General features: G+C 38.7%; 1 protein-coding gene and 1 long non-coding RNA gene across 3 annotated transcripts; one reads left to right on the forward strand and one right to left on the reverse strand.

Annotated features, from left to right (window-relative positions):
* Positions 1-1,440: 1,440 nt before the first annotated feature.
* LOC110795762 (uncharacterized) lies at positions 1,441-5,852 on the reverse strand. 2 transcript variants are annotated; one of them, XR_008919621.1, is made up of 7 exons: positions 5,548-5,852; positions 4,578-4,665; positions 3,959-4,052; positions 3,371-3,400; positions 3,181-3,265; positions 1,934-2,026; positions 1,441-1,735 (listed from the first exon to the last, which is right to left on the reverse strand). It is a non-coding gene; the product is annotated as an uncharacterized lncRNA (long non-coding RNA). The 2 variants fall into 2 exon arrangements; XR_008919620.1 differs by lacking the exon at positions 3,371-3,400 and having other exon boundaries at positions 5,548-5,851.
* An 811-nt stretch (positions 5,853-6,663) lies between these two features.
* Positions 6,664-7,783, forward strand: LOC130472277 (uncharacterized). Its single transcript, XM_056842844.1, has 4 exons — positions 6,664-6,995; positions 7,075-7,224; positions 7,298-7,396; positions 7,477-7,783. Exons 1-4 carry the CDS (start codon positions 6,846-6,848, stop codon positions 7,519-7,521), a joined length of 444 nt encoding a protein of 147 aa, XP_056698822.1. The 5' UTR covers positions 6,664-6,845; the 3' UTR covers positions 7,522-7,783.
* Positions 7,784-24,257: the final 16,474 nt, after the last annotated feature.

Consider the following 24,257-nt stretch of genomic DNA (forward strand, 5'->3'; position numbering starts at 1 on the left):
AAGAAAAAGAGACCGAATTGAGGAAATATGCGGTTACTTTGACTGTACTAGGAAACCACTTTGTTACAAAGTGCGGTTCCTTTGATTTTTTTTTAAAGAGACTGTATTTTAAGATATATGGTTTCTTTGATGCTCTTTATTAAATATCTGGTTTTTTTGATTTTTTTTATTATTAAATTTTAAATGGCTGGTACAACCAATAAATTAGTGACAGATAATATATTTTCTAAATACATGGTACCTATTAGATTCCATCCAATATCCAAATTGTTCAATTTAATGGTAAAAATCCATTAACTCTATATTACATATAGGAATTTTTGTCAGAAAGGACCTTTTAAAATCAAAAAATTGTGACAAAGGACCTTTTAAAAAAAAAGTTGTGAGGTAGGACCTAAATCAGAATTTTTGTTGTGAATAGGGACCAAGACCCCTTTTCCGGTAGTCAAACCACATTCTCCGGCGTTGACCAGCGCGTGCGTCGCACGTGCGCCCATAAAAACGACTTATTAATTATTTCCCCCCTAATTACCTATACAAAACCTTAAAAAAAACTCTCTTCTCTCTCCTCGTTGCTTCTTCTTCCTCGACATTACCTGCACTTTGCTTCTGGAAAAAGAAAATTCGGTACTTCCTAAACAAAATTCAAAAAACTCCATTCCCATACTTCAACTCCCATACTCAACTAAAAAATCCGACCACCTTGCACTAATGCCTAAAGCCATCTGCAACCCTGCTAGACCGTGTAACTCAAACAAACGCAACCACCAACACCACCGGCCTGAAGAGGATTAACACTCGAGTTGCCGTCGTTGCCGCCTCCGAAGGGCCCAACAACCCTCTAGTATGGTCTAAAACCAACCAATTACGGTCTGAAAATAAATTTACCTTATGAACCCTAATTTTGAAAGTTACGAAATTGGAGAAATTGGACCAAAACAATTAGGGATTTTACTCTTACCCGGTACGAATTGCAACGAAAATCAAGGGGAAGCAATGAATTTTATTTTCCATAAGCAATATGCAATGGATTGATGAAGAAGATGAAGAAGCTATGAGAAGGTAATGTGGAGGAACAGAGCAACAAAGGAGAGAGAAAAGGGGATTTTTAATTTTAGATTTTCGGTAGGCATGCAAGGGGGAATTGGAGGGGAAAATTTTAGATTTTTAATTTTAAAAAAATCGTTTTTATGGGGCACGTGCCACGCACGTGCTGGTCAACGCCGGAGAATATGGTTTGACTACCGGAAAATGGTTCTTGGTCCCTATTCACAACAAAAATTCTGATTTAGGTCCTACCTCACAACTTTTTTTTTAAAAGGTCCTTTGTCACAATTTTTTGATTATAAAAGGTCCTTTCTGACAAAAATTCCTTATATATATATGCATAAAAATACTCCAAACCGACCAATGTACCTTCTTGTTCTCCAAAACAATAAATTAAATAAAACTACTGTAATATATAACATTCTCCAAACTCCAATCACAAGCTTAAATCCAAAAGAATACTTCAAATGTATTAACTTGCTATGAGATTCGCAAAACATTTGTTAGAAAGTGTCAATATGCACTAGCTACAAAGATCATTCATGATCAACGTCCAAAATATCATTTTCTTCATCTTCACCAATCTGATCATTGAAAACTTGTTTTTGCTTGAAAAATATGTAACCAAAGTATCCCGTGTCTCGTCAATCACCGCTTGAGAATAAGTGGCAGGAACTTGAGGAAAGTACTTCATGCAAGACATAAAAACGATTAGAATATGTATATGTTAAAGGATATAAAGCCGAATGGAAGTTGAAATTTCTTATGGTGTCTAGAACTGTTTTTTATTGGATTTGTTATCTGCCCTAATAAAAAATCTGCTTTAAAGTTGAAGCCGAATGGAGAAACAACCACCTTCACTATTAAACAAGACAACACAACTCACCATGATCATAACACTCTCATGGAAGAACCATTTGGAAGCAAAGACCCAAAATATATCATAAAAGAACGCACAACTGAGAAGAACTGTGCCAACCTGTCAGAATTAACAAGTTGCTGTGAATTAGCATAGATAACAGACCAAAAATAGTAGATTAATGGCAGAAAAGAGAGATTCAGGGAGGAAGAAAGATGATTAGTGGAGAACAAGTAAGGAGATGACTTATTAAAGCTAATCAAGTGACTAATCACCAATTACAGCCTTGCTAATCTTTCGAGAGGAATAGAATTCTCCCAAGCTACAAACTTCTGATTACTTTCCACAATACTCAGCATACTCTCCCTCTCTAATAAGCTCTCTATATGTAGTATTTCTTCCCTAACTAACCCGCTAACTTATTCCCCAAGACATCTATAGTCCCGTACTAACTTATAAGGATACTTCCTAAAGCGCCACTCTCCTTAATAATGATTTGTAGCAGAAGTATACAGTTACAAACAGCTAGCAGATGGCCAACAACAAGATTGCGACTCTTGTCTAACTTAAAGGTTCTTACAACAGTTTCAGTAAACTTCAACCTGTTCTTGCTCTCATTAAAATTTCAGTTGTAATCAAAGATGAGACGTATATGTACTTATTTATCCATTAGGCGTCTCACTAGTTGGAGGACTCAAAACCAGTAATAAGCTAACAAAGATCAACTGTTCCACAAAGCAAGAACCCGGAACAACAACCCGGCTACATCAATTTAGTTTTGCGTCTCATTTTGTTTTTGCAGGGGAATTTTGACGTAGGGTTGGAAACATCAACGGATGGAATTTAACTGTCAATGGAAAGGACCATGCTTATTCACTGGTTTTCTAATATACAAAAAATGACCCTATTCGGCCATATTGGATTTCAGGATTTATACTCTTGTTTCTTGGTTGCATATTGGATTGCAAGTAACTCCGTTGTAGTATAAAGGTGGTTAAACTTCAATGTGTTGCAGCATTTAACTGTATTTGTTTCCAAGTAATTGTGCAGATATTACATATTTAAGCACATGGGGAATATTTTACATACCAAGACCAATCTTAGGATCTATCAAATAAGTCTTCAAGACATTTCTCGACAATGGACTAAAGATCATACATGTGATGAGACTCACCAATTGACCAACAAATTCAGACAATGGCTGAATGCTCAGCATAAGAGAGACGCAAAATAAGACAAAAAACTTTAAAATTAAAGTATGAGAGATGAAGTACCTCAGTAGCATAGACCTGCCAGCACAAAACACAGCTAGACCAGCACCAGCAGCAACACCAACTGAAACACTAGCAGCAACACCAGCTGCAACACCAGCAGCAGATGAATGAGATGAGTTGGTAGCAGGAACAGAGGAGAGTACAATAGGTAGAGGCTATGCAACTTATAGGGTAGTTACTCTGGGATGACCTGCTAATTAGCTAGAGTTGGAATCTCAGTCTGAAAATAAATGAACATGGATTAAGGACTACGGAGTAGTAAAGTAATATGAAGTATAAAGAATATTATAAGAAAACTCCTATGAGTCTGGTAAGGTTTTCTAGCCATCACAGAATAAAATCCAAATTACAATGCTGCAAAGACGATGTACTGATCCTCGGACTCAAAAACAACAGAGAAAATGCAGACTTTACGGTAAATAATGTAACATGTTCACTCTACTGGTAACTTCTAACACCAGAAGTAACGGCATGGATCTGTAATCTTTAAACTTGCTGCAAGAAACTTGCACACGGGATAGCACATTAAAAACTGCACTATATGTAACCTGTATATTTACTTCAGTTTTCTAACCGCTCTGATATCCAGTCTAAATTATAGACTAGGCTTTTAATGAAGACACCAGACATATGGTAGTAATCTGCATATTGGCCGAAGTCATCCATATAAACTCTCCACTTATATTTTCTGTCTAACAGTCATTTAAAGCATAAAAGAAACAAATAAGTGCCAGTAAAAAAAAGACTAAGTGAATGCTGCTAAGCCACAGAAACATACCTTGAAAGTGCCACATTAATCTGCACCAGCTACTTTCGTTTCCTCAGTCCTTGAAAGTAATGACAAGTAACCACAAGGCACCTATCAGTAGATACTACAATAACAAACAAAAATTCATGTTATTCAAACAGCCTGACACACGAAGATGAATCATACACAGATTAAGATATGTCGCAAACCTGTAATAATATAAAACTAGTGAAAACATTGCCAGTTCAAGCTCAACCAAGATACACTTCACACGACATAAAGCAGACAAAACAACTTCAATAACTTGCTAATATAACTCTCATGAAACTGAGCGCAATTAAAGATCAATCATTCAGTGTCAAACAATTCAACGATTGAAGTATTTATAATCATTTAGTTCATAGGAACGTAGCAGCTCAGTCAATCATTATGTACATAAGAACAAATTAAAGAAACCGGACATCGATTTCATTCCTTTAAGAGGTACCAACTCCAAAAGAATCTTGCAGTAAAATGCAATTTAATTAGAACAAGCAGAATAAAACTAAACCTAATACAAAAAACAACAAAGTAATCAATCCAAAAATTTTATCCAAATAAGACATTTAACAAAGATTGATAAACAATGAGCCAGAATATAAGTGTAAACCTTTAAGGGGATCCTGCTCAAATAACACACACCCCTTGTATCCGCCTTTTGAGCTTCCTTCATCAAAATCTAGAACCAGATCAGACGCCTACATAAAATTAACCAAATTAATCCACATTTTCAAAAAATATAGAACTGCATTATATTCCATGGTATCAATGCAAGTAGAAAATTACAATTTTTTAGTACATAGCTTGAAGTTACAAGAAACAACGATAGACAAGAACTTAACTCAATAATAATCGAAACATATATGATATATGTATGCCAAGGTACAAAATTTCATCTCTCAGAGACAATTCACCAAAGAAATTGAAGTAAAAAACCGGGTAAGATGTCGGCAATTTTTGGTTGTTATTTAACAAATTAGAATCTATAAAACTTAAAACTTCAAATTACTATCATTTACAAGCCTACAAGCCAAAGATTATATTTGTAGTTTAATCAAGAGCAAACAAAAACAATTCAAACCTTAAGATTGATATGGAGAACTCTGTACAATTCATATTTCAGGTGTATGTTGAAACTAGGAAGAAAGAGATCATCGAGAACACAAAATGGGCAATGATTGAAGGGAAGATGGATACAAGTACCAATTTAAGTAATTACACAGATGAGAATACTGGATGCGCTGCTTCTGCTGAAATTAACCCAATCCATAACGATTTATTGCTTGTTGCACGCTTCAGCGTTAAAACGACATGATGGCGGGACCCTAAGCCAGAGACTCCGTCAAATCGAGGTGCGCTACCTGCTTCCTTTGATAATATATACGCATATGTTTAAATCACTCCAATAAACCAACAACAAGCATCTGAAATCAAAATCCTAAACTAAGAGTTCTAAACAATCGACAAAAAATAATCAAAATCACCAACTAACACAATTAAACCCTAGATTCATTAAAACAATATTAAAAAGTTGCAAAATTAAAAGAATATGGAAATCACGGTAAGGAGAGAGAAAATACCTCAGATCGAAACAAGCTAGGTACTCAAGGACGGTGGGGATGTAAACCGGATCTCCAACAACAACACTCCGACATTTTTCCCACACTTCAAAAACTGAGAAATTTTTCCGATCTAGGAGAAATTTGAAGGGTTTCCTCAACTCTTAAATTTACTGGTAAAATCAACGAAATTTGAAGATCGAATTCGAACAAATTAAGAAATGTAATTTAGGGTTTTGGTTTTCCCAAATGCGTGCTGGGTGTGGAGGGGAAGAGAGAGAGATTGAAGAGGGTTTTCTGAGGTTAAAATATTTTGGGTTAATTAGGAAATTCGTTTTTTCTTGTTCTTATTTTTTTTAATTACCAAGGACACAACCTTAATTAATTACATTAAAAAAATAAAAATAAAAATTTGAAATATATGAGTAAGAGACCGATTTTAAAAAATCTACGGTTTCTTTGATTTTTTTTAAATATAATATTATCTAGGAAACCATATATTTCACGTACAAGGTTTCTTATATTTTTTCCTAAGAAACCGCACTTCTAAGATAATTGGTTTCTTCATCTAAGAAACCTAATAAGTGACTTATACGGTGCCCTATCAATGGTTCCTTAGCCCATATTTGTAGTAGTGCTTGATCTCACTGAATTATTAACTTGTTAATTAATACTGAACTGCATTTATTAGACTTATCATTAAATGCATACTTGGACCAAGGGCATTATTTCCTTCACTTCGAAACCTTAGTTGCTTAGGATTTGTCAGGTTAGATTATTTTCCTAAAACTAATAGAGTTAGTTGTTTAACCAAACACTAAAAACAAAAGTTTAATTTAAGTCTAATTCTAATTGAATTAGATAAATTGAATCCTAGTAGGTTTCTAGTTCCGATAATCCCACCCTATAAATAGGTGATGAATAATCACAATTTATAGATTATATTCTCAAGTATTCATATAGTTTTAAGATTAAACTAAGCTTAATAAATTGCCAAATAATTAAGTACGAATAACATAAAACCTTAGGCTAAATTCTAGTTAATTGAATCTAAGGCGGATCTGAACGTGCTGTGGACTGTCTACGGAGGGACGACACTTGGAGTCCTAAACTTGTTCTTGTTCGGTTCGGGAGCAGCTAGGGAAGACACACATCACATGTATGTATCCTAGATTATGCTAATTGACTATGTGGCAATTAATTTGGAATCCTGGCTTTATAGTTTTTTCGCATGAAATATATGTTTTATATTTGTAATAACCTAACACCTTCAGCATAGTACGAGGGGCAGGCTTGTCCCTAACGACCCACCGGAGACCATGTTAGCGCGAGATGAAGATGTCGCCCAGCTCTATTTGAATGTTGGGGGCGATGCTGTTTGTCTCCCTTGGGAGAACTTTTTAGATAGGAGAGGCCATCATGGGGACCTTTTGAAGAGGCTTGCTCCACCTGTACGCTACGTACAGCCGGTGAGCTTTTGAATTTTGAATTTTGTATTCTGTATTCTTGTATTCTTGTATAATTTGATCATTGTATGAGTGCTTGTAGGAGGAGGAGATCGACCCCGAGGACATTCCCTATGCTGACAGGGTTATCCGCTATGAGAACTCGGATGGGGAGCAGGTGGAGGTGACCGTTCCTGTAGCTTCTCCTCCACATCGGAGGTCGTATGATGCTGTACCGGAGCATTACGCAGCTGTGAGTATTGTTGTATTTTCTTGAAACTGTTTGTAATCTTGTATCTGGAAATTGATTTTGAATTTGTATGCAGGCGCCTCGGGCGAGAGTGCGTCGCTGGATGCTTGTAATTGATTCCTTGAAGAGGCAGTGCGCCAAGGTAACCCATAAGCTTACTGGCCGGGACAGAGAGGTGCATTCATTGACTGAGAAATTTGTATTCTTGAAATTTGAATATGGATGACTAATTCTTGAATTTTGAATTTTGTATAGGAGTGTCGTCGAGGTCGCAGAGGTTCCGTTGACAGGGAGCCCTAGGTGGAGACTTCAGTAGGGCAGGCGGGACCAAGCTTAGGTCCTGGTACTAGTACTCATGAGAGGCATTCTGATGTTGACAGGGGAGATGTTCCCTTTGTATATGTTGACCCCACCAGGCATTCTTTCGGAGGTTAGGGCAGCTCTCAGCCTTGGAGTGCTGATTCTTGGGCTTATTGGTATGAGATGGAGCGGATGCGACATTGTAATACCTCGTATTTTTATAATATTTATAAGTATATTTTATTATATTTATAAAGCATTTTACGATTAATTAGCATTTAAATAATATTTAAATGTATTTTATTTAATTGTATTTTAATTAATTAGAATATTTATTATTAATTACGAAAAGAATGTAATTCTTGAGTCGGGAAATTAAATGGGTTGCAAATGATTTTTAAAGGCTTCGGGTTTTAAATAAAAAGTCCAATTCGTTTTATAAAACAAGCCCAATCAAAAGAATTTAATTCCGAGCTCTTGGCTAGCCCAATCATTTAATTGCTAAGCCCAATCCTATTTTCCTAAGCCTAGCCCATTAAAAATAAGGAGCCTATAAATAGGACTCCTCATCATTAAATGAGCCCCTAAAATTCATAAACCCTATTTTGCTTTGCTTGCCCATCACTCTTCCTCTCTCCTCTTTGCTCGGCTCGTCCGCAAGCTGCACGGCCCTCGTGCCCTCGTGTTCGTGCCTCCTCTTGCTGTTGCGTCGCTGCTGCTTGGCCTCACGCCCCAGCGCGCTGCTCTCCCTTGTGCCCTCGTGTGCTGTCGCGCCCAGCGCCCAACACTCCCTCACTCGCTCCCTCGCGCGCCAGCGCCCACACTCCCTCTCGTCTCTCTTCTCTCGCCCGCAGCCCTCAGCGAGCCCTCGTGCCTGCGCTGCTGCTGTGCCTTGTTGTTGCTCGTGTGCTCAGCGCACACCCCTGCTCTCTCGCCCCTCCTCTCGCACGCGCGCCCCAGCGTGTCGTGTGCCCTGTCCCGCGCGCGAGCGCTGCTGCGTCCCTTCGTCCCTGCGCGCACACACACGTGTGTGTGTGTGTGTGTGTGTGTGTGTGTGTGTGTTGTTCGTGTTCGTAATTCAATTCCTTTTCTCCCAATCGCTCTAATTCGTGGTTGTTCCGTGCTATAGGCCGTATTGGTATAATTCTCTTCTTCCTTACCTATTCTATTTCAATTCCGTATTTTAAATTATAATATTAATATTGTTTTGAGTAATTAAAATGCTGGGAACCGGTTATGAATACCGTGGTTTGAGGATTTGCGTGTTGTGATTCATTAGGCTTGTTTTAATTATTAAAGGACGAATTTTCAGATTTGTTTATTGAATAAAGAATTGATTTTTATGATACTAAATTAGTTATATTGGGATTTTCAAGTTATGGTTTTAGCCTAGACCTAATGAGTCAATTGATTAGCATAATTAGGTGATGATTTTAATTATAATAATCAATTATATTTTCAGATTTGAATAAAGGCTTAAAGTGTTGATTTTTATTGATTTTAAAGGCGGAAAAAGTATGTTTTCGTACAAGGGATTGATTTTGCAAATTGAGACGATTATATTATTGAAAAACGATTGAATTCTAAAGTTTAAATGAGGTTTTAGATTTTATAAAGTTGCTGGAAATTTAATGAACGTGGAAATAATTTAAGTTTCATTATTTTGATGATAGGAGGTGATTTCTAGTTGAGTGCTCGTTATTGCAAAGTGGCCCCTACGCTTAGGTATTCAAGGTACGTACAAGTCTAGGGCGACCATACCTTTTGTCAATGACATTACATGATTATTGATGATGTGAATTATATTATGTGGATTGATATATGCTTTGGTGAACGATCATGTGGATTAATATTATTGGAATTATTGAATTGTTGGTTGAACAAGCATGTTGAGTTTATTATGAGTATGGATTTCATTGTCAATCATGTTGTTCAATATTTATGCATGTATGGTTTGTTTCACATGCAAGGGATGGATTATTTATTTGTATGCTAATGTACGGGATGTCTAGCATACTTTGAGCCAATTATTCGTACCTCGTTGTACTATTTATTTTACCACATGTGAATGGTTAGCTCGTGTAAGCCACCGCACATGTAGGGTTCAGTTGGGAATATTATGTATGAAATGAATTAGGATTTGTCGTGCAAGGGCACAACCCTCATGTTAATGTGCATGATGTGGAGTCTCATTTTGGTGAGGAGGAACATGGTAGTAATTTCACAAGAGTCTTGCTTGGTTGATCACAAGAGTCTTGCTTGGTTGATCACAAGTCTTAACGCACTAAAATAAGATTGTTTTGGTTTTGTTTATTAATTGTATGAATGTAAATTGTTGAGTCTTGAGTTCACCTTTAATAAAATATTAATAAACGTAAAATGCAACCTGAACAAGCTTCAAAACTCTTGGAACGTATATACCTTGAGTATAAACAATGGGGGGAGTCTTGCCGGAAAGCTCTTATTCCTACTAATGATACAAGACGTTGTTTCATTTATAATATGCGCAGGAATTCCGTCGGTATGGCCCGACACTCGGTATGGCCCGAATTTATTATTTATTATTTGGTGTATGGTTGGCTCCCATCACCTTTTTCCTTTATGGAACTTTCTTTGGCCCGTTCGAAGCTTATTCTAATTGAATTGTGAGTCAAGAGTCGAGTCAAGAGTCGAGTCTTGTATTCATGATTGATTGTTTATTATTATATGGCTTTTGCATGTTGATTAGTACTTAGTGAGTGATGCATGTTTTAGTTTCATTCACTCTATTCTTGTAAGTACTCAGCTTTTGCTGACTACGTGCTTTGTGTGTTTTGGTCATGGCCTTTGCCTTAATGACCCTATGATGATCTATCATTTGCACTTGCATTGATGGGGAGTAGAATAAAATAGCAGGTTGGTAGATCGGAATCATGTGGCTTGGGATGATCGAGAGAGTTGCATGTTTTCGTATTTCGAACTATTTAATTATACTTTAATTATGTTTTCGTATTTAAACTATTTATACTTTGGTTTTTGGGCCATTATGGTTCCAAATTGTAGGAGGCCTCAATATTACATTAATTATGTTTTTAAAAGTTAGTTGACATTAATTTCCGCTGCGTAATTCTGGTAATAGCCTTAACCGTTATCACGGTGGCGGTAATGCTTTAGTAATTCCTTTATTTTAAGTTGAAAAATGATTTTATAAAAGCAAGGAATTATTAGGGTGTTACAAAGTGGTATCAGAGCTTAGTTTCATTCCTTCTTTGTAGTAATCAATACCACAAAATGGTAATCGGAGACTAATGCGGAACTTTAGGATTTTTAAATATTATTTTCCTAAAGTCAAAACGTATTATTTTGAGTACCCAATATTTTAAGGGTCAAATATTAATTATTATGGGTCGTTTGAAATAAGTTGAAAAGTTGGATTATTATTTAATTTAATTAGTTTTACCCGAATTTTTTTTTTCGAAAATTTTCAAATTAAATTCGAATTTATTTTATTAATTTTGGAATTTCTTTTATTTAATTATCCGAATTATTTTATTTATTTATTTATTTATTTACTTATTTATTTATTCGAATGTTTTTTTTCTTTTTTTTGAATTTATTTTTATTTTTCGGATTTTCCTTCTTATTATCCGAAATTTATTTATTTAATTAATCAATAATTCTTATTAATTTTCGATTTTAATTTAAATAATTTCAACTAAGTTAGGAGTTATTTCTTAATTAATTTCGAAAATTAATATTGTGTTTTTTAGTGAGAAATGGGTAGACTAAGAAGGGCATATTAGTTTAAGTATGCATTTTATGTGATTATGTGGATTATTAATTGCCATGTATATGTTCTAACCATGTTTATTCTTGCTTTATGTGATTAATTGCATCATATTTCATGTTGAGCATATATTTGTGCATTGAAAATTGTATGGCTCCACGACTATTTATTGTATCATTTTGGGGCTGGAATTTCTATGGAAACGCGTTAGTAAGACTTTTTAGTTGTGAATTTTCAGGAATTAAGGATGCTACCTTCTAAGTTCACCAGTCTAGGATACTTAGAGAAGATGGATAATGAGACTCCTCGCATGTATGTTTAGAAGATCGTGTTTGCTTGTGACTATTTGGCTTCGACCAAGGACATGCCCCACCTTAGGCACAAAGATATGATGGCTAGTATGGTTATTCATTGTTTGCCCCATAAGAACCTTACATAGACCTCAAGAACAAGTTCAGTGACATGCATTTTGGTGATGGTACCCCTAATTGGTACAAATATGGGACTAGTGATGGTAGGTGGAAGTATGATTTTGAGGTTCTTGCTACTATCTTAGAGGTTGCGGAAAATAGCTACGAGGGTGGGAAGTATTCTGCGGGTCTAGGTATGGGCTATGGAGGAATAGAAAGTGATGGTGAGGATGGCATGATCCATGATGAGCAAGGTAGTGAGGTTGAGGAGGATAGTGATGATGATGTGGTAGAGATTGAAAATCCTAATCCTATAGTTCCTGAACCAACCATTGAGATATCCAGTGGATTTGAAGATGAGCTTGAAGAGAACAATGTGGTTGATAGTGAGCCACAACAGAATGATGAGGCTATGGATGAAGACTCGGATCCGGAAGAAGACTTGGATGATCCTAATGATCAAGACTTTACTCCAGAGCAATACAAGGAAAGTAATGATCGTCGTGATGACGTTAGTCACTAGAGAAATGTAATCCTTAGTTTTATTTTTCGTTGAATAATAAAGTGGCAAAGCTACTACTTATGGTTTTTAGTTCTATTATAGTTGGAGAATAAATGTTATGGCATTAGTGGATGTAAGACCTATTCATTGAAGCATTAATAAAAGAATATAATTTCCTTTTCGTTATCTCTTAAGTTCAATTCTCAATTCCAAGTCTTGTGGGTATCGCAAAGGGATTAATTGTTATTTCTTCAATGAAATTTTATGTGCAAGGTGGTCTAGTAGCAACCATATAAATTTACTTGCATCGAATAGTGGGGTGAGAAGGCCCAAAAATAAAGCCAACTCTTCCCCTAGGGTGCGCCTAAACGTGTTCTTGTTGTGAGTAGGTTCGTTGTCGAACTAGTGCCTTAGTAATGTCATGTCCAACCAATATTATGTTAGGTTATGATACATATGACAATACATAAATCATGCGGAAAAACCATAAAGCCAGGAAAGCATATTATTTACACATAATCATTTAGCATAGTATAGATGCATACACTTTGTAGCGTGCCTTCCCTAGCTGCGCCCGAACCGAACAAGAACAAGTCTTTAGGACTCCAAGTGTCGTCCCTCCGTAGATAGTCCACAGTACGTCCGGATCCGCCTCAAGATTGACCAACTAGAATCGCCCTTAAGGTGCTAGGAATTTTCGGCTATTGTTGTGCAAGTGTATGGCTGAATTTTCTTTCAAAAACTTACCCTTTGAATACTTCAATCGTGTCTGTAAATAATGACCCTAGGCACTTATTTATAGAGGTATGGAAAAGGAACTGGAATCCTATTAGGATACTAATTAATTTAATTAGAATCCTGCTAGGACTCTATTAAATAAACTTTATCTAATAGGTTTAGGATTTAATCTTTTATCGAATCCCGATAGCTTTAGGATTCGCACACGAGCATCGCACGAGCACCGTACACCCGCGCAGGCCTTGCGGCCCACGCTGAGCGCACAACGCTCGGCCCATGCTGCTGTCCGCGCGCGCCCATGGCTTCGGCTGGGCCTGGCTTGCGCTGGGCCTGGTCGAGGCTTGGCGTGTGTTGGTGATGCGTGTGGCTTGCTGGGCGATGGCCTGGCTTCGTGCTGGGCCTTCGTCTAGCGAGCCTTGTCCGACGATAATTCGTACGATACTCTTCCGATTAAATTCCCGATTTCGGAATTCATTTCCGATACGAACAATATTTAATATTTTCGATTCCGGAATTAATTTCCGTTTCGAACAAATATTTAATATTTCCGTTTCCGGAATTATTTTCCGATTTCCGATAATATTTCCGATTCTGACAATATTTCCGTTTCCGGCAATATTTCCGATTCCGGCAATATTTCCATTTCCGATAATATTTTTCGATACGTACCATGTTTCCGTTTCCGGTAACATCTACGACTTGGATAATATTTATATTTCCGATACGATCCATATTTCATTTTCCGGCAATATCATCGTTTCCGGAGTATTCATTTCTTGCTTGTGACGATCTCAGCTCCCACTGAAACCAAGATCCGTCGATTCTGAATATCCATAGATAGAGTATTTAATGCCATTAAATACTTGATCCGTTTACGTACTATTTGTGTGACCCTACGAGTTCATTCAAGAGTAAGTTGTGGATTAATATCATTAATTCCACTTGAACTGAAGCGGCCTCTAGCTAGGCATTCAGCTCACTTGATCTCACTGAATTATTAACTTGTTAATTAATACTGAACCGCATTTATTAGACTTAACATTGAATGCATACTTGGACCAAGGGCATTATTTCCTTCATATTAAAGTTAGCCTTTTTATTTTATTCAGGAGAAGGTATATGGCTAACCAAGAGATTTCTGAAGTGGTTAGAGAACTAGCTGAGGTAGTTCGAGACCTAGCTCAAACTAGAGCCAACCCAGTGCATGATTCGGCTGGGGAAATGTTTAAGAAAATAGCTCAAAGCAAGCCTCCACTGTATAGCGGAGAGATTGAACCAAGTGTGCTTGAAAACTGGTTGAGAGAGTTTGATAAGCTCATTATAGCTGTGAATTGCCCCGAAAACCTTAGGGTAAACAGTGCTGTGTACTACCTGAGAGGTGAAGCTGATTTATGGTGGCAACGATGTGAGAATACCCTTAGAGCCACACCTAACTTTGGGTGGGAAGCATTCAAAACTGCACTAAGGAACAAGTTTTACCCACCTTATCCGAAGAAGCAAAAGGCGCAGGAGTTCATTGAACTCAAAATGGGGGGTCTGTCTGTGACGGAATACTATTCTAAGTTTATAGAGTTGTCTAGGTTTGCACCTGAAGTGGTGGCAACGGAAGAGCTCAGGGCTCAAAGATTTGAGAATGGTTTGACCATGGACTTACAGCTGTTGTTGTCTGGAGACACCTTACCTCATTAGACACCCTGTACGGAAAAGCTGCTCACCTGTATGGGTTACAACAAAGGAAGAATGGTAGTCCTGAAAAGAGAAAGGATGGCGGAAGCTCGAATCAAGGGAATAACCATCAGAATCAGGGGAATTTTAAGAAGCACAAAGGAAATGGGAATTTCCAGTTTAGGGCTAACAATGGTGGTAATCGCAACAACCAAGGTGGTGGAAATCAGTTTGGAAGGAATGGAGTACGGACCTAAGACTGTAGGCGCTGTAACATGAATCACCCTAGAAAGGATTTTGATGGAAATTTGGTGACTTGTAGATTCTGTCAGAAGTTAGGCCACACAGAGTATGAATGCTATTCTAAGAATGGGAAGCCTAACCAAGGTAACCACCAAGGCAATAATCGGAACAGTCAGAACCGAAATGGGGGAAATGGAGGTGGAAACCAAAGGAACCACCAAGGTGGTACCAATGGCAACAGCAATGGCAATCACCAGAACCATGGAAAGCCTGGAGGAAACCAACAGCAAAATGGGAACCGAAACAACAATGGGAACACCAATGGAGGTGGCTATAACAAAGGAGTTGCCCAAGGAAAGTTGAATGTGATATCTAGACAAGAAGCAGAAACTTCCTCTGACGTCATAGCGGGTACTTTTTCTATTAATTCCGTCTTAGTTAAAGTTCTATTTGATTCTGGTGCGACTTATTCTTTTATATCAGTAGATGCTTTGGGGAAACTAGGGTTGAAAGAGCCTGAAACAATTGAAGTACCTATAGTCATACCTACTGGTAGTATAGTGAAGTGTACCAAAATCCATAGAGATGTGCCTTTGACCATATCCAAGACCGTGTTCTTGTCCAACCTAATCGAGTTTGAGTTAGGAGAGCTAGATATAATTCTAGGAATGGATTGGTTGGCCATGTTCAAAGCCAAAATAGATTGTGAGAAGCAGAAGGTTCACTTGAGGTCTAGCCTAGGCAAAGTAGTGTCATATCGTCGTTTTGGTAAGCCTAAGAACATAGGAATCATCACGGCAATGGAACTCGTGAAGCTATTCGGTAAAGGGACCCCACCCTTCTTATGTAATGTGAGGAACCTAGAGCATGTGATCAAGGATCAGCCTGAAGATATTGCAGTAGTTAATGAATTCCTTGATGTATTTCCAGAAGAGATCCCGAGGATGCCTCCCAATCGACCTATTGACTTTACCATAGATTTAGTGCCTGGAACCACCCCTATTTCAAAAGCACCTTATCGAATGGCTCCAGCAGAAATGAATGAGTTAAAAGGCCAACTTGAGGATCTATTGGAGAAAGGTTACATTAGGCCAAGTGCATCGCCTTGGGGAGCATTAGTTTTGTTTGTGAAGAAAAAGGATGGAAGTATGAGGCTCTGTATAGACTACAGGGAGCTCAATAAGGTCACGATCAAGAACAAGTATCCATTACCTAGGATAGAAGACCTATTTGACCAACTGAAAGGAGCTGGAATCTTTTCAAAGATCGATTTGTGTTCGGGTTATCATCAATTGAGAATCGCTGATCACGACATACCAAAGACCGCATTCAGGACTAGATACGGACATTATGAGTTCACTGTTATGCCTTTTGGGTTAACCAATGCCCCTGCAATATTTATGGACTTAATGAACCATGTATTCCATGCCTATTTGGACAAGTTTGTAGTGGTTTTCATAGATGACATCCTAGTGTATTCAAAGAGTGAAGAGGATCACACGGAACACTTGAGATCTGTGTTGAGTACCTTGAGAGATAACCAGTTGTATGCCAAGTTCTCAAAGTGTGAGTTTTGGTTGGAAAGAGTTGCATTTTTGGGACATTTTGTATCTAAAGAAGGAGTGGCAGTTGACCCTGCTAAGATCAAAGCTGTTAGTGAATGGCCTACACCCAAGAGTGTGACTGACATTCGTAGTTTTCTGGGATTAGCTGGCTACTATAGACGCTTTGTGAAAGACTTCTCTAGGATAGCCAAGCCCATGACTACCTTGATGAAGAAGGAAGCAAAGTTTGAATGGAGTGACCAGTGTGAGGAAGCATTTCAAGACTTAAAGACGCGATTGACAACCGCGCCAGTGTTAACCTTACCAGATGAGAGTGGTGAATATGATGTGTATAGTGATGCCTCTAAGAATGGTTTAGGGTGTGTATTAATGCAAAACGGGAAGGTTATTGCGTATGCGTCAAGGCAGTTAAAGCCATATGAATCCAATTACCCTATCCATGATTTAGAGCTAGCTGCTATAGTGTTTGCATTGAAGATATGGAGACACTACCTGTATGGCGTGAAGTATAGGATATTTACGGATCACAAAAGTTTAAAGTACATCTTCACAAAGAAGGATCCGAATATGCGCCAATGAAAGTGGTTGGAGTTGATTAAGGACTATGATTTGGATATCCAGTACCATGAGGGAAAAGCCAATGTAGGTGCGGATGCCTTGAGTAGGAAATCAAGTCATAGTGTGAATGCGTTAGTGGTTGCTAACGAGCTGTGTAAGGACATGCAACGTTTGAACCTTGAAATAGTGAGTGGTAAAAGCCTCGAGGGAATGATGAATGCCTTAACCATCCAGCCGTCAATATTTGATGAGATTAGGGAGAATCAAGCTGGCGATGTAAAGTTGGAGCGAATCAAGGAAAAGATTTCGCAAGGTAAGGAGTTAGAATTCCGAAACCATGATGATGGAAGTTTGAGGTACAAAGGCAGGTGGTGCGTGCCTCAAAGGTGTGGAGAATTGAAAGAGAGATTGATGAAAGAAGGGCATAATACGCCATATTCTGTGCACCCAGGTGGTGACAAGTTGTATAAGGACTTGAAAAAGGTCTATTGGTGGCCAAGGATGAAGAACGAAGTGGCTGAATTTGTGGCTAGATGTCCGACTTGTCAGAAAGTTAAAATAGAACACAGGAGACCTCAAGGAAAGGTCCAACCTTTAGAGATTCCAAGCTGGAAATGGGACTGTATTCCTATGGACTTCGTCACTTGTTTACCTAAGTCAAAGACTGGGAATGATACAATTTTGGTTGTGGTAGATAGGTTGACTAAGTCAGCAGTGTTTATACCAATGAAGGAAGCCTGGAAAATGGAACAACTTGCTAAAGCTTACATTAAGAATGTTGTGAGGTTACATGGAGTTCCTAAGGATATCGTGTCGGATAGGGATTCAAGGTTTCTTTCAAATTTCTGGAAAAGTGTGCAGAAGAGCTTTGGTACGACATTGAAAATGAGTACAGCCTTCCACCCAGCCACGGATGGAAAAACTGAAAGGACTATCCAAACCCTGGAGGACATGCTTCGGGCATGTGTTATTGATTTCCAAGGAAGATGGGAAGATAGCCTAGATTTGATTGAGTTTTCCTATAACAATAGCTATCATGCTAGCATTGGAATGGCACCATTTGAGGCTTTGTATGGACGAAAGTGTAGAAGTCCACTTTGCTGGAATGACATTAGTGAAACCGTAGTGTTGGGACCTCAAATGATAGAAGACACCATGAACCAAATCTGAACCATCCAATCGAAGATTCAAGCGGCGCAAGATCGCCAAAAGAGTTATGCAAACTTGAAACGTAGGGATGAAGAGTTCAATATAGGTGATAAAGTGTTACTCAAAGTGTCACCAATGAAAGGTGTCATGAGATTTGGAAAGAAAGGGAAGTTAAGCCCTAAGTACATAGGCCCATATGAAATCTTAGAAAGAATCGGAAAGGTAGCTTATAGACTAGCCTTGCCTATGGACTTGCATAGAGTGCATAATGTGTTCCACATATCTCAGTTAAGGAAATATATCCCGGACAAATCGCATGTGTTGCAACCGGAGACCATAGAATTAGACCAAAGTCTAACCTTTGAGGAAAGACCTGTCAAAATCCTTGATAGCAAAGTGCGTAGTACGCGTACTAAAGATGTGAAAATTGTCAAAGTGTTGTGGTCTAATCAAGAATCTGAGGAAGCTACTTGGGAAGCGGAGGACGAAATGAGAAAGAAATATCCCGAGCTTTTTCCCGAGGTTAGTTGAGTTACGGGGTCGTAACTCGTGTCTTTTAAGGGGGGTAGAGTGCGGTAGAATTTCGCGCTTTTTACCTTGTTTTCCCCTATTCTATGCCCAATTTAGTGCTTTTATTGAATTTGCACTTATTATCGTCCTGTTTAATCATGTAAAGAGTACAACAACTTAAAATTTTTGCAAATGAACGCATTGAAAGTCACATAAAGTCTCAAGTTTTGAGTTGAATTTTGATTTCCGAACCCAAGTTTCGGGACGAAACTTCTTTTAAGGAGGGTAGACTATAATACCTCGTATTTTTATAATATTTATAAGTATATTTTATTATATTTATAAAGCATTTTACGATTAATTAGCATTTAAATAATATTTAAATGTATTTTATTTAAATGTATTTTAATTAATTAGAATATTTATTATTAATTACGAAACGAATTTAATTCTTGAGTCGGGAAATTAAATGGGTTGCAAATGATTTTTAAAGGCTTCGGGTTTTAAATAAAAAGTCCAATTCGTTTTATTAAACAAGCCCAATCAAAAGAATTTAATTCGAAGCTCTTGGCTAGCCCAATCATTTAATTGCTAAGCCCAATCCTATTTTCCTAAGCCTAGCCCATTAAAAATAAGGAGCCTATAAATAGGACTCCTCATCATTAAATGAGCCCCTAAAATTCATAAACCTTATTTTGCTTTGCTTGCCCATCACTCTTCCTCTCTCCTCTTTGCTCGGCTCGTCCGCAAGCTGCACGGCCCTCGTGCCCTCGTGCTCGTGCCTCCTCTTGCTGTTGCGTCGCTGCTGCTTGGCCTCACGCCCCAGCGCGCTGCTCTCCCTTGTGCCCTCGTGTGCTGTCGCGCCCAGCGCCCAGCACTCCCTCACTCGCTCCCTCGCGCGCCAGCGCCCACACCCCCTCTCGTCTCTCTTCTCTCGCCCGCAGCCCGTAGCGAGCCCTCGTGCCTGCGCTGCTGCTGTGCCTTGTTGTTGCTCGTGTGCTCAGCGCACACCCCTGCTCTCTCGCCCCTCCTCTCTCGCGCGCGCCCCAGCGTGCCGTGTGCTCTGTCCCGCGCGCAAGCGCTGCTACGTCCCTTCGTCCCTGCGCGCACACACGCGTGCGTGTGTGTGTGTTGTTCGTGTTCGTAATTCAATTCCTTTTCACCCAATCACTCTAATTCGTGGTTGTTTCGTGCTATAGGCCGGATTGGTATAATTCTCTTCTTCCTTACATATTCTATTTCAATTCCGTATTTTAAATTATAATATTAATATTGTTTTGAGTAATGAAAATGCTGGGAACCAGTTATGAATACCGTGGTTTGAGGATTTGCCTTTTGTGATTCATTAGGCTTGTTTTAATTATTAAAGGACGAATTTTCAGATTTGTTTATTGAATAAAGAATTGATTTTTATGATAATAAATTAGTTTTATTGGGATTTCAAGTTAGGGTTTTAACCTAGACCTAATGAGTCAATTGATTAGCATAATTAGGTGATGATTTTAATTATGATAATCAATTATATTTTCAGATTTGAATAAAGGCTTAAAGTGTTGATTTTTATTGATTTTAAAGGCGGAAAAAGTATGTTTTCGTACAAGGGATTGATTTTGCAAATTGAGACGATTATATTATTGAAAAATGATTGAATTCTAAATTTTAAATGAGGTTTTAAATTTATAAAGTTGCTGGAAATTTAATGAACATGGAAATAATTTAAGTTTCATTATTTTGATGATAGGAGGTGATTTCTAGTTGAGTGCTCGTTATTGCAAAGTGGCCCCTACGCTTAGGTATTCAAGGTACGTACAAGTCTAGGGCGACCATACCTTTTGTCAATGACATTACATGATTGTTGATGATGTGAATTATATTATGTGGATTGATATATGCTTTGGTGAACGATCATGTGGATTAATATTATTGGAATTATTGAATTGTTGGTTGAACAAGCATGTTGAGTTTATTATGAGTATGGATTTCATTGTCAATCATGTTGTTCAATATTTATGCATGTATGGTTTGTTTCACATGCAAGGGATGGATTATTTATTTGTATGCTAATGTACGGGATGTCTAGCATACTTTGAGCCAATTATTCGTACCTCGTTGTACTATTTATTTTACCACATGTGAAGGGTTAGCTCGTGTAAGCCACCGCACATGTAGGGTTCAGTTGGGAATATTATGTATGAAATAAATTAGGATTTGTCGTGCAAGAGCACAACCCTTATGTTAATGTGCATGATGTGGAGTCTCACTTTGGTGAGGAGGAACATGGTAGTAATTTCACAAGAGTCTTGCTTTGTTGATCACAAGTCTTAACGCATTAAAATAAGATTGTTTTGGTTTTGTTTATTAATTGTATGAATGTACATAAAGTGCAACCTGAACAAACTTCAAAACTCTTGGAACGTATATACTTTGAGTATGAACAATGGGGGGAGTCTTGCCGGAAAGCTCGTACTCCTACTAATGATATAAGACGTTGTTTCATTTATAATATGCTCGTTATCACGGTGGAGGTAATGCTTTAGTAATTCCTTTATTTTAAGTTGGAAAATGATTTTATAAAAGCAAGGAATTATTAGGGTGTTACAGACATACCCAGGCTTTTGGGGCGCAGCGCCAGTTCGTGGCGATGCCGCAGCCTTTTCGGTATCCTTCCCCTCAGCAGAAAATCTATCGTCCTCCCGGTACTCTTCATATATCGGAGCAGGAGCCTGATACCCCTGGGACAGAGGTGGATCAGGATCTGGAGCGCTATAGGAGCCGAAACAGGAATAAGGAGCCTGTGGTTGACATTACGGCTGATGATAACTCGGAGTGATCCTGCATGGTAGCGAGTTCCAGCTTGCCTTGGTTGGATTTTTGTATGGATTGTATTTGTATGGGTTGTATTTTGTATGGATTGTATTTTGTAACTTGGATTTTATACGGTTGGAAATTTGAATTTGGAATGGTTTGAATTGGAATTTTTGGAATTTTGTATGGTTTTGTACTTGAATTTTGCAAGGTTTGGAGTTTTTGGATCTTGTATGGCTGAAAATTTGAACTTTGTATGGTTGAAAATTTGATTTTCTATGCGTTGTGTGTGCTTTTGAAATTCGTAGCTATATGTATGCATGAAAATTTTGCAAAATTTTGCCCATTTTTTCCGGGTGTATATACCCACTATAAGCCTTCACTTTGACTGAGGTTTTTAGGTTAGAAAAAGCGCGAGTCAAAGTTTATTCAACATTTGCTTATGCATATGCAGACTTGACTTAAGACGCCGATCTAGGACTAGAATGCTTGAATTTTGAACAGATTGACCCGAAATCGGCCCGAAGCACTAACTCGGACTGCTTGAGATTGCGCGGCTTGCAGCTTTGGAATCTTGAATAATTGAGGCTGCACTTTGTTGTCCCAAGCAATAAAGAGTGATTACTCGGAATAATAAAGGGGTCGGTGGCCTCGTAATTGTTGCAGACCCCTGCACCAAGTGCAGGCTTCGGCGTTCGGTGCTGGCGTACTACCATGAGGGCTGCTTTTTGTATAAATAGGGAGCTTTCCGGATCATACTTTGCATCAATCCCTGCTTTTCTTGGTATACTGCTTCCTCACGAAAAGAGAGAGAAAACGGCCATGTCTTTTGAAAATTCCTTGAACTCTTGGCTTGGTTCTCTAGGCAAGATGGAGAAAAGGGAGCTTGATGGCATACATCTCGGGGTGCTCGCCTCCTTCCGGTTTGTAAAGCTTGATGTGCACTTCATTCTTGCTGCTCTGGAGGCTTGGGATCCAAATCATCATGTCTTTCGCTTTGGAAATAATGAGGTATGTCCCCTCCCCGAAGAGTTTAGTGCCATATTAGGGTGGCCCATTATGCCGGAGCCATGCATGCCTAGTGTTGAAGATTACTTTTTCTTGGGTTTTGAAAGATATTTGGGCTTGAAGCCCCCACTTTTGAGTGATGTTGTGTATGGCAGAGTGGTGGATTTGTCCCTCCTTGCTACCTACTTTGTTGGGCTTGATGTTCCCAAGGTTTTCCTATTGAGGGCCTTGAGTTTTTGTATCTTTCCTCGCTTCCTCTTTTAGAAGTAGGGGTTTGGAAATGGTGATGCCTCCCTAATAGAGATTGTGGAGCAGTTTGCTAGTGGCCGAGACCCAATGCCGCTTGTGATTGGCGAAACATTGATGGGCCTTGATATGTTGAAGTCGGACCCCTCTTCTTTGCCGTCGGGAAGTCCGGTATTACTCCAAGTAAGGATCTGGAGCTTTCTTGTATATTAAAATTATACTTGTAATTTGTATGTTGAATTTTGAATTTCTTTTCTTGTATAATCCCCAAGGTCTGGCTTATGGAGAGACTCATGCTGGTGGCACCACCGGAGAACATGGAAAGCTATAATAGAAAAGGGTTCACTGTGCGGCCCATGATGTATGGCCGGCTTTCATTGGATGAGTGGCGCTGCACATTCTCTAGGTTTGAATCTTGTATAAGGTGGGTAGTTCCTTGGTGGGGAATTACCGCTATGAGATATGCCCCTGGCTTTACTGCTTTGAGGGTGCCGAGCCTCACGATGTTGGTCTTCTACTCGCCTGCTCGAGTGATGAGAGAGTATGGCTTAAAACAGGAAATCCCGAACTATGCTGAAGAGAATCTGAAACCTGTTGTGCTTAATGCAGATCGACTTGAAGTTTGGAGGCGGTATTGGGTCGCCAAACCATTCTTGAATATTCAGTCCCAACCTGAGCCAGTTACTCTGTTTGCGGGGTATATTGTATGGATGAAAGGCCCGAGCCAGAGGGATATTTCTCTCTCCGGACCAGCTAGAGTCCGAGGTTCTAGAGCTAGACGCCCTGCATCAACTGATTATAAGAAAGGTGACGGGAGTGTGGCCCATCCGGTGCTTGACCGATCTGAGTCCAAATGAGGTTCGTCATCCTCCCGTTTTGGAAGACTAGCAAGTTCCTTCTCCCGCCGCTTGGGCAAGGGGAAGATTGATGATTGATTGCAGGAAGAGCCAGGGGTTAGTACTCAAGGTGCCAAGACTCGAGAGCATAGTCGCCCGACCCTAGATCTTTGTAGGCTAAATGTGTTTGAAGTTGTGTTAGCAAGAAGTGTGTTTTGGAGTGTATTTAGAAGATATGTTTAGAAATTATGTTTAGTGGAAGTGAAAAGGCTTTAAACTTTGCTTCACTTGATCCCAACCATGTATTTGAATTAGCTTTGAAGGCTTTAGGGCCAAATAAAAAGTTATTGTGTTAAATTCCGCTTGAACATGCTTTGTTTTAAAATTGCTAATTTGGAATAAAGACAACAACAATTGAATTTTGAATTTTGATTTGATTTTTAGGATGCCCTTAATTGAGGAAATTTTGATTTTCGTATTAAAGTGGTCGGGCCTCGTTATGAGGTTGCCTACGTGTCCCGTTAAGGAATCAGGCCGAACGTAGTTCTAACTTACAGAACTTTTTGAATTGGATTTTGAATTTTGAACATAGAACTTAGACATAGAACTTCTTGAGCTGATCGAGGTTTGTAAGGGATCGGAATTCTGTCCCATCGACATCTGTTAATTCGACTGCTCCCCCGGAGAGGATTTTCTTGACAATGTATGGTCCTGCCCAATTGGGTTTGAATTTTC

Source organism: Spinacia oleracea, chromosome 4, assembly GCF_020520425.1.
Source record: "Spinacia oleracea cultivar Varoflay chromosome 4, BTI_SOV_V1, whole genome shotgun sequence".
Lineage (NCBI taxonomy): Eukaryota > Viridiplantae > Streptophyta > Magnoliopsida > Caryophyllales > Amaranthaceae > Spinacia > Spinacia oleracea.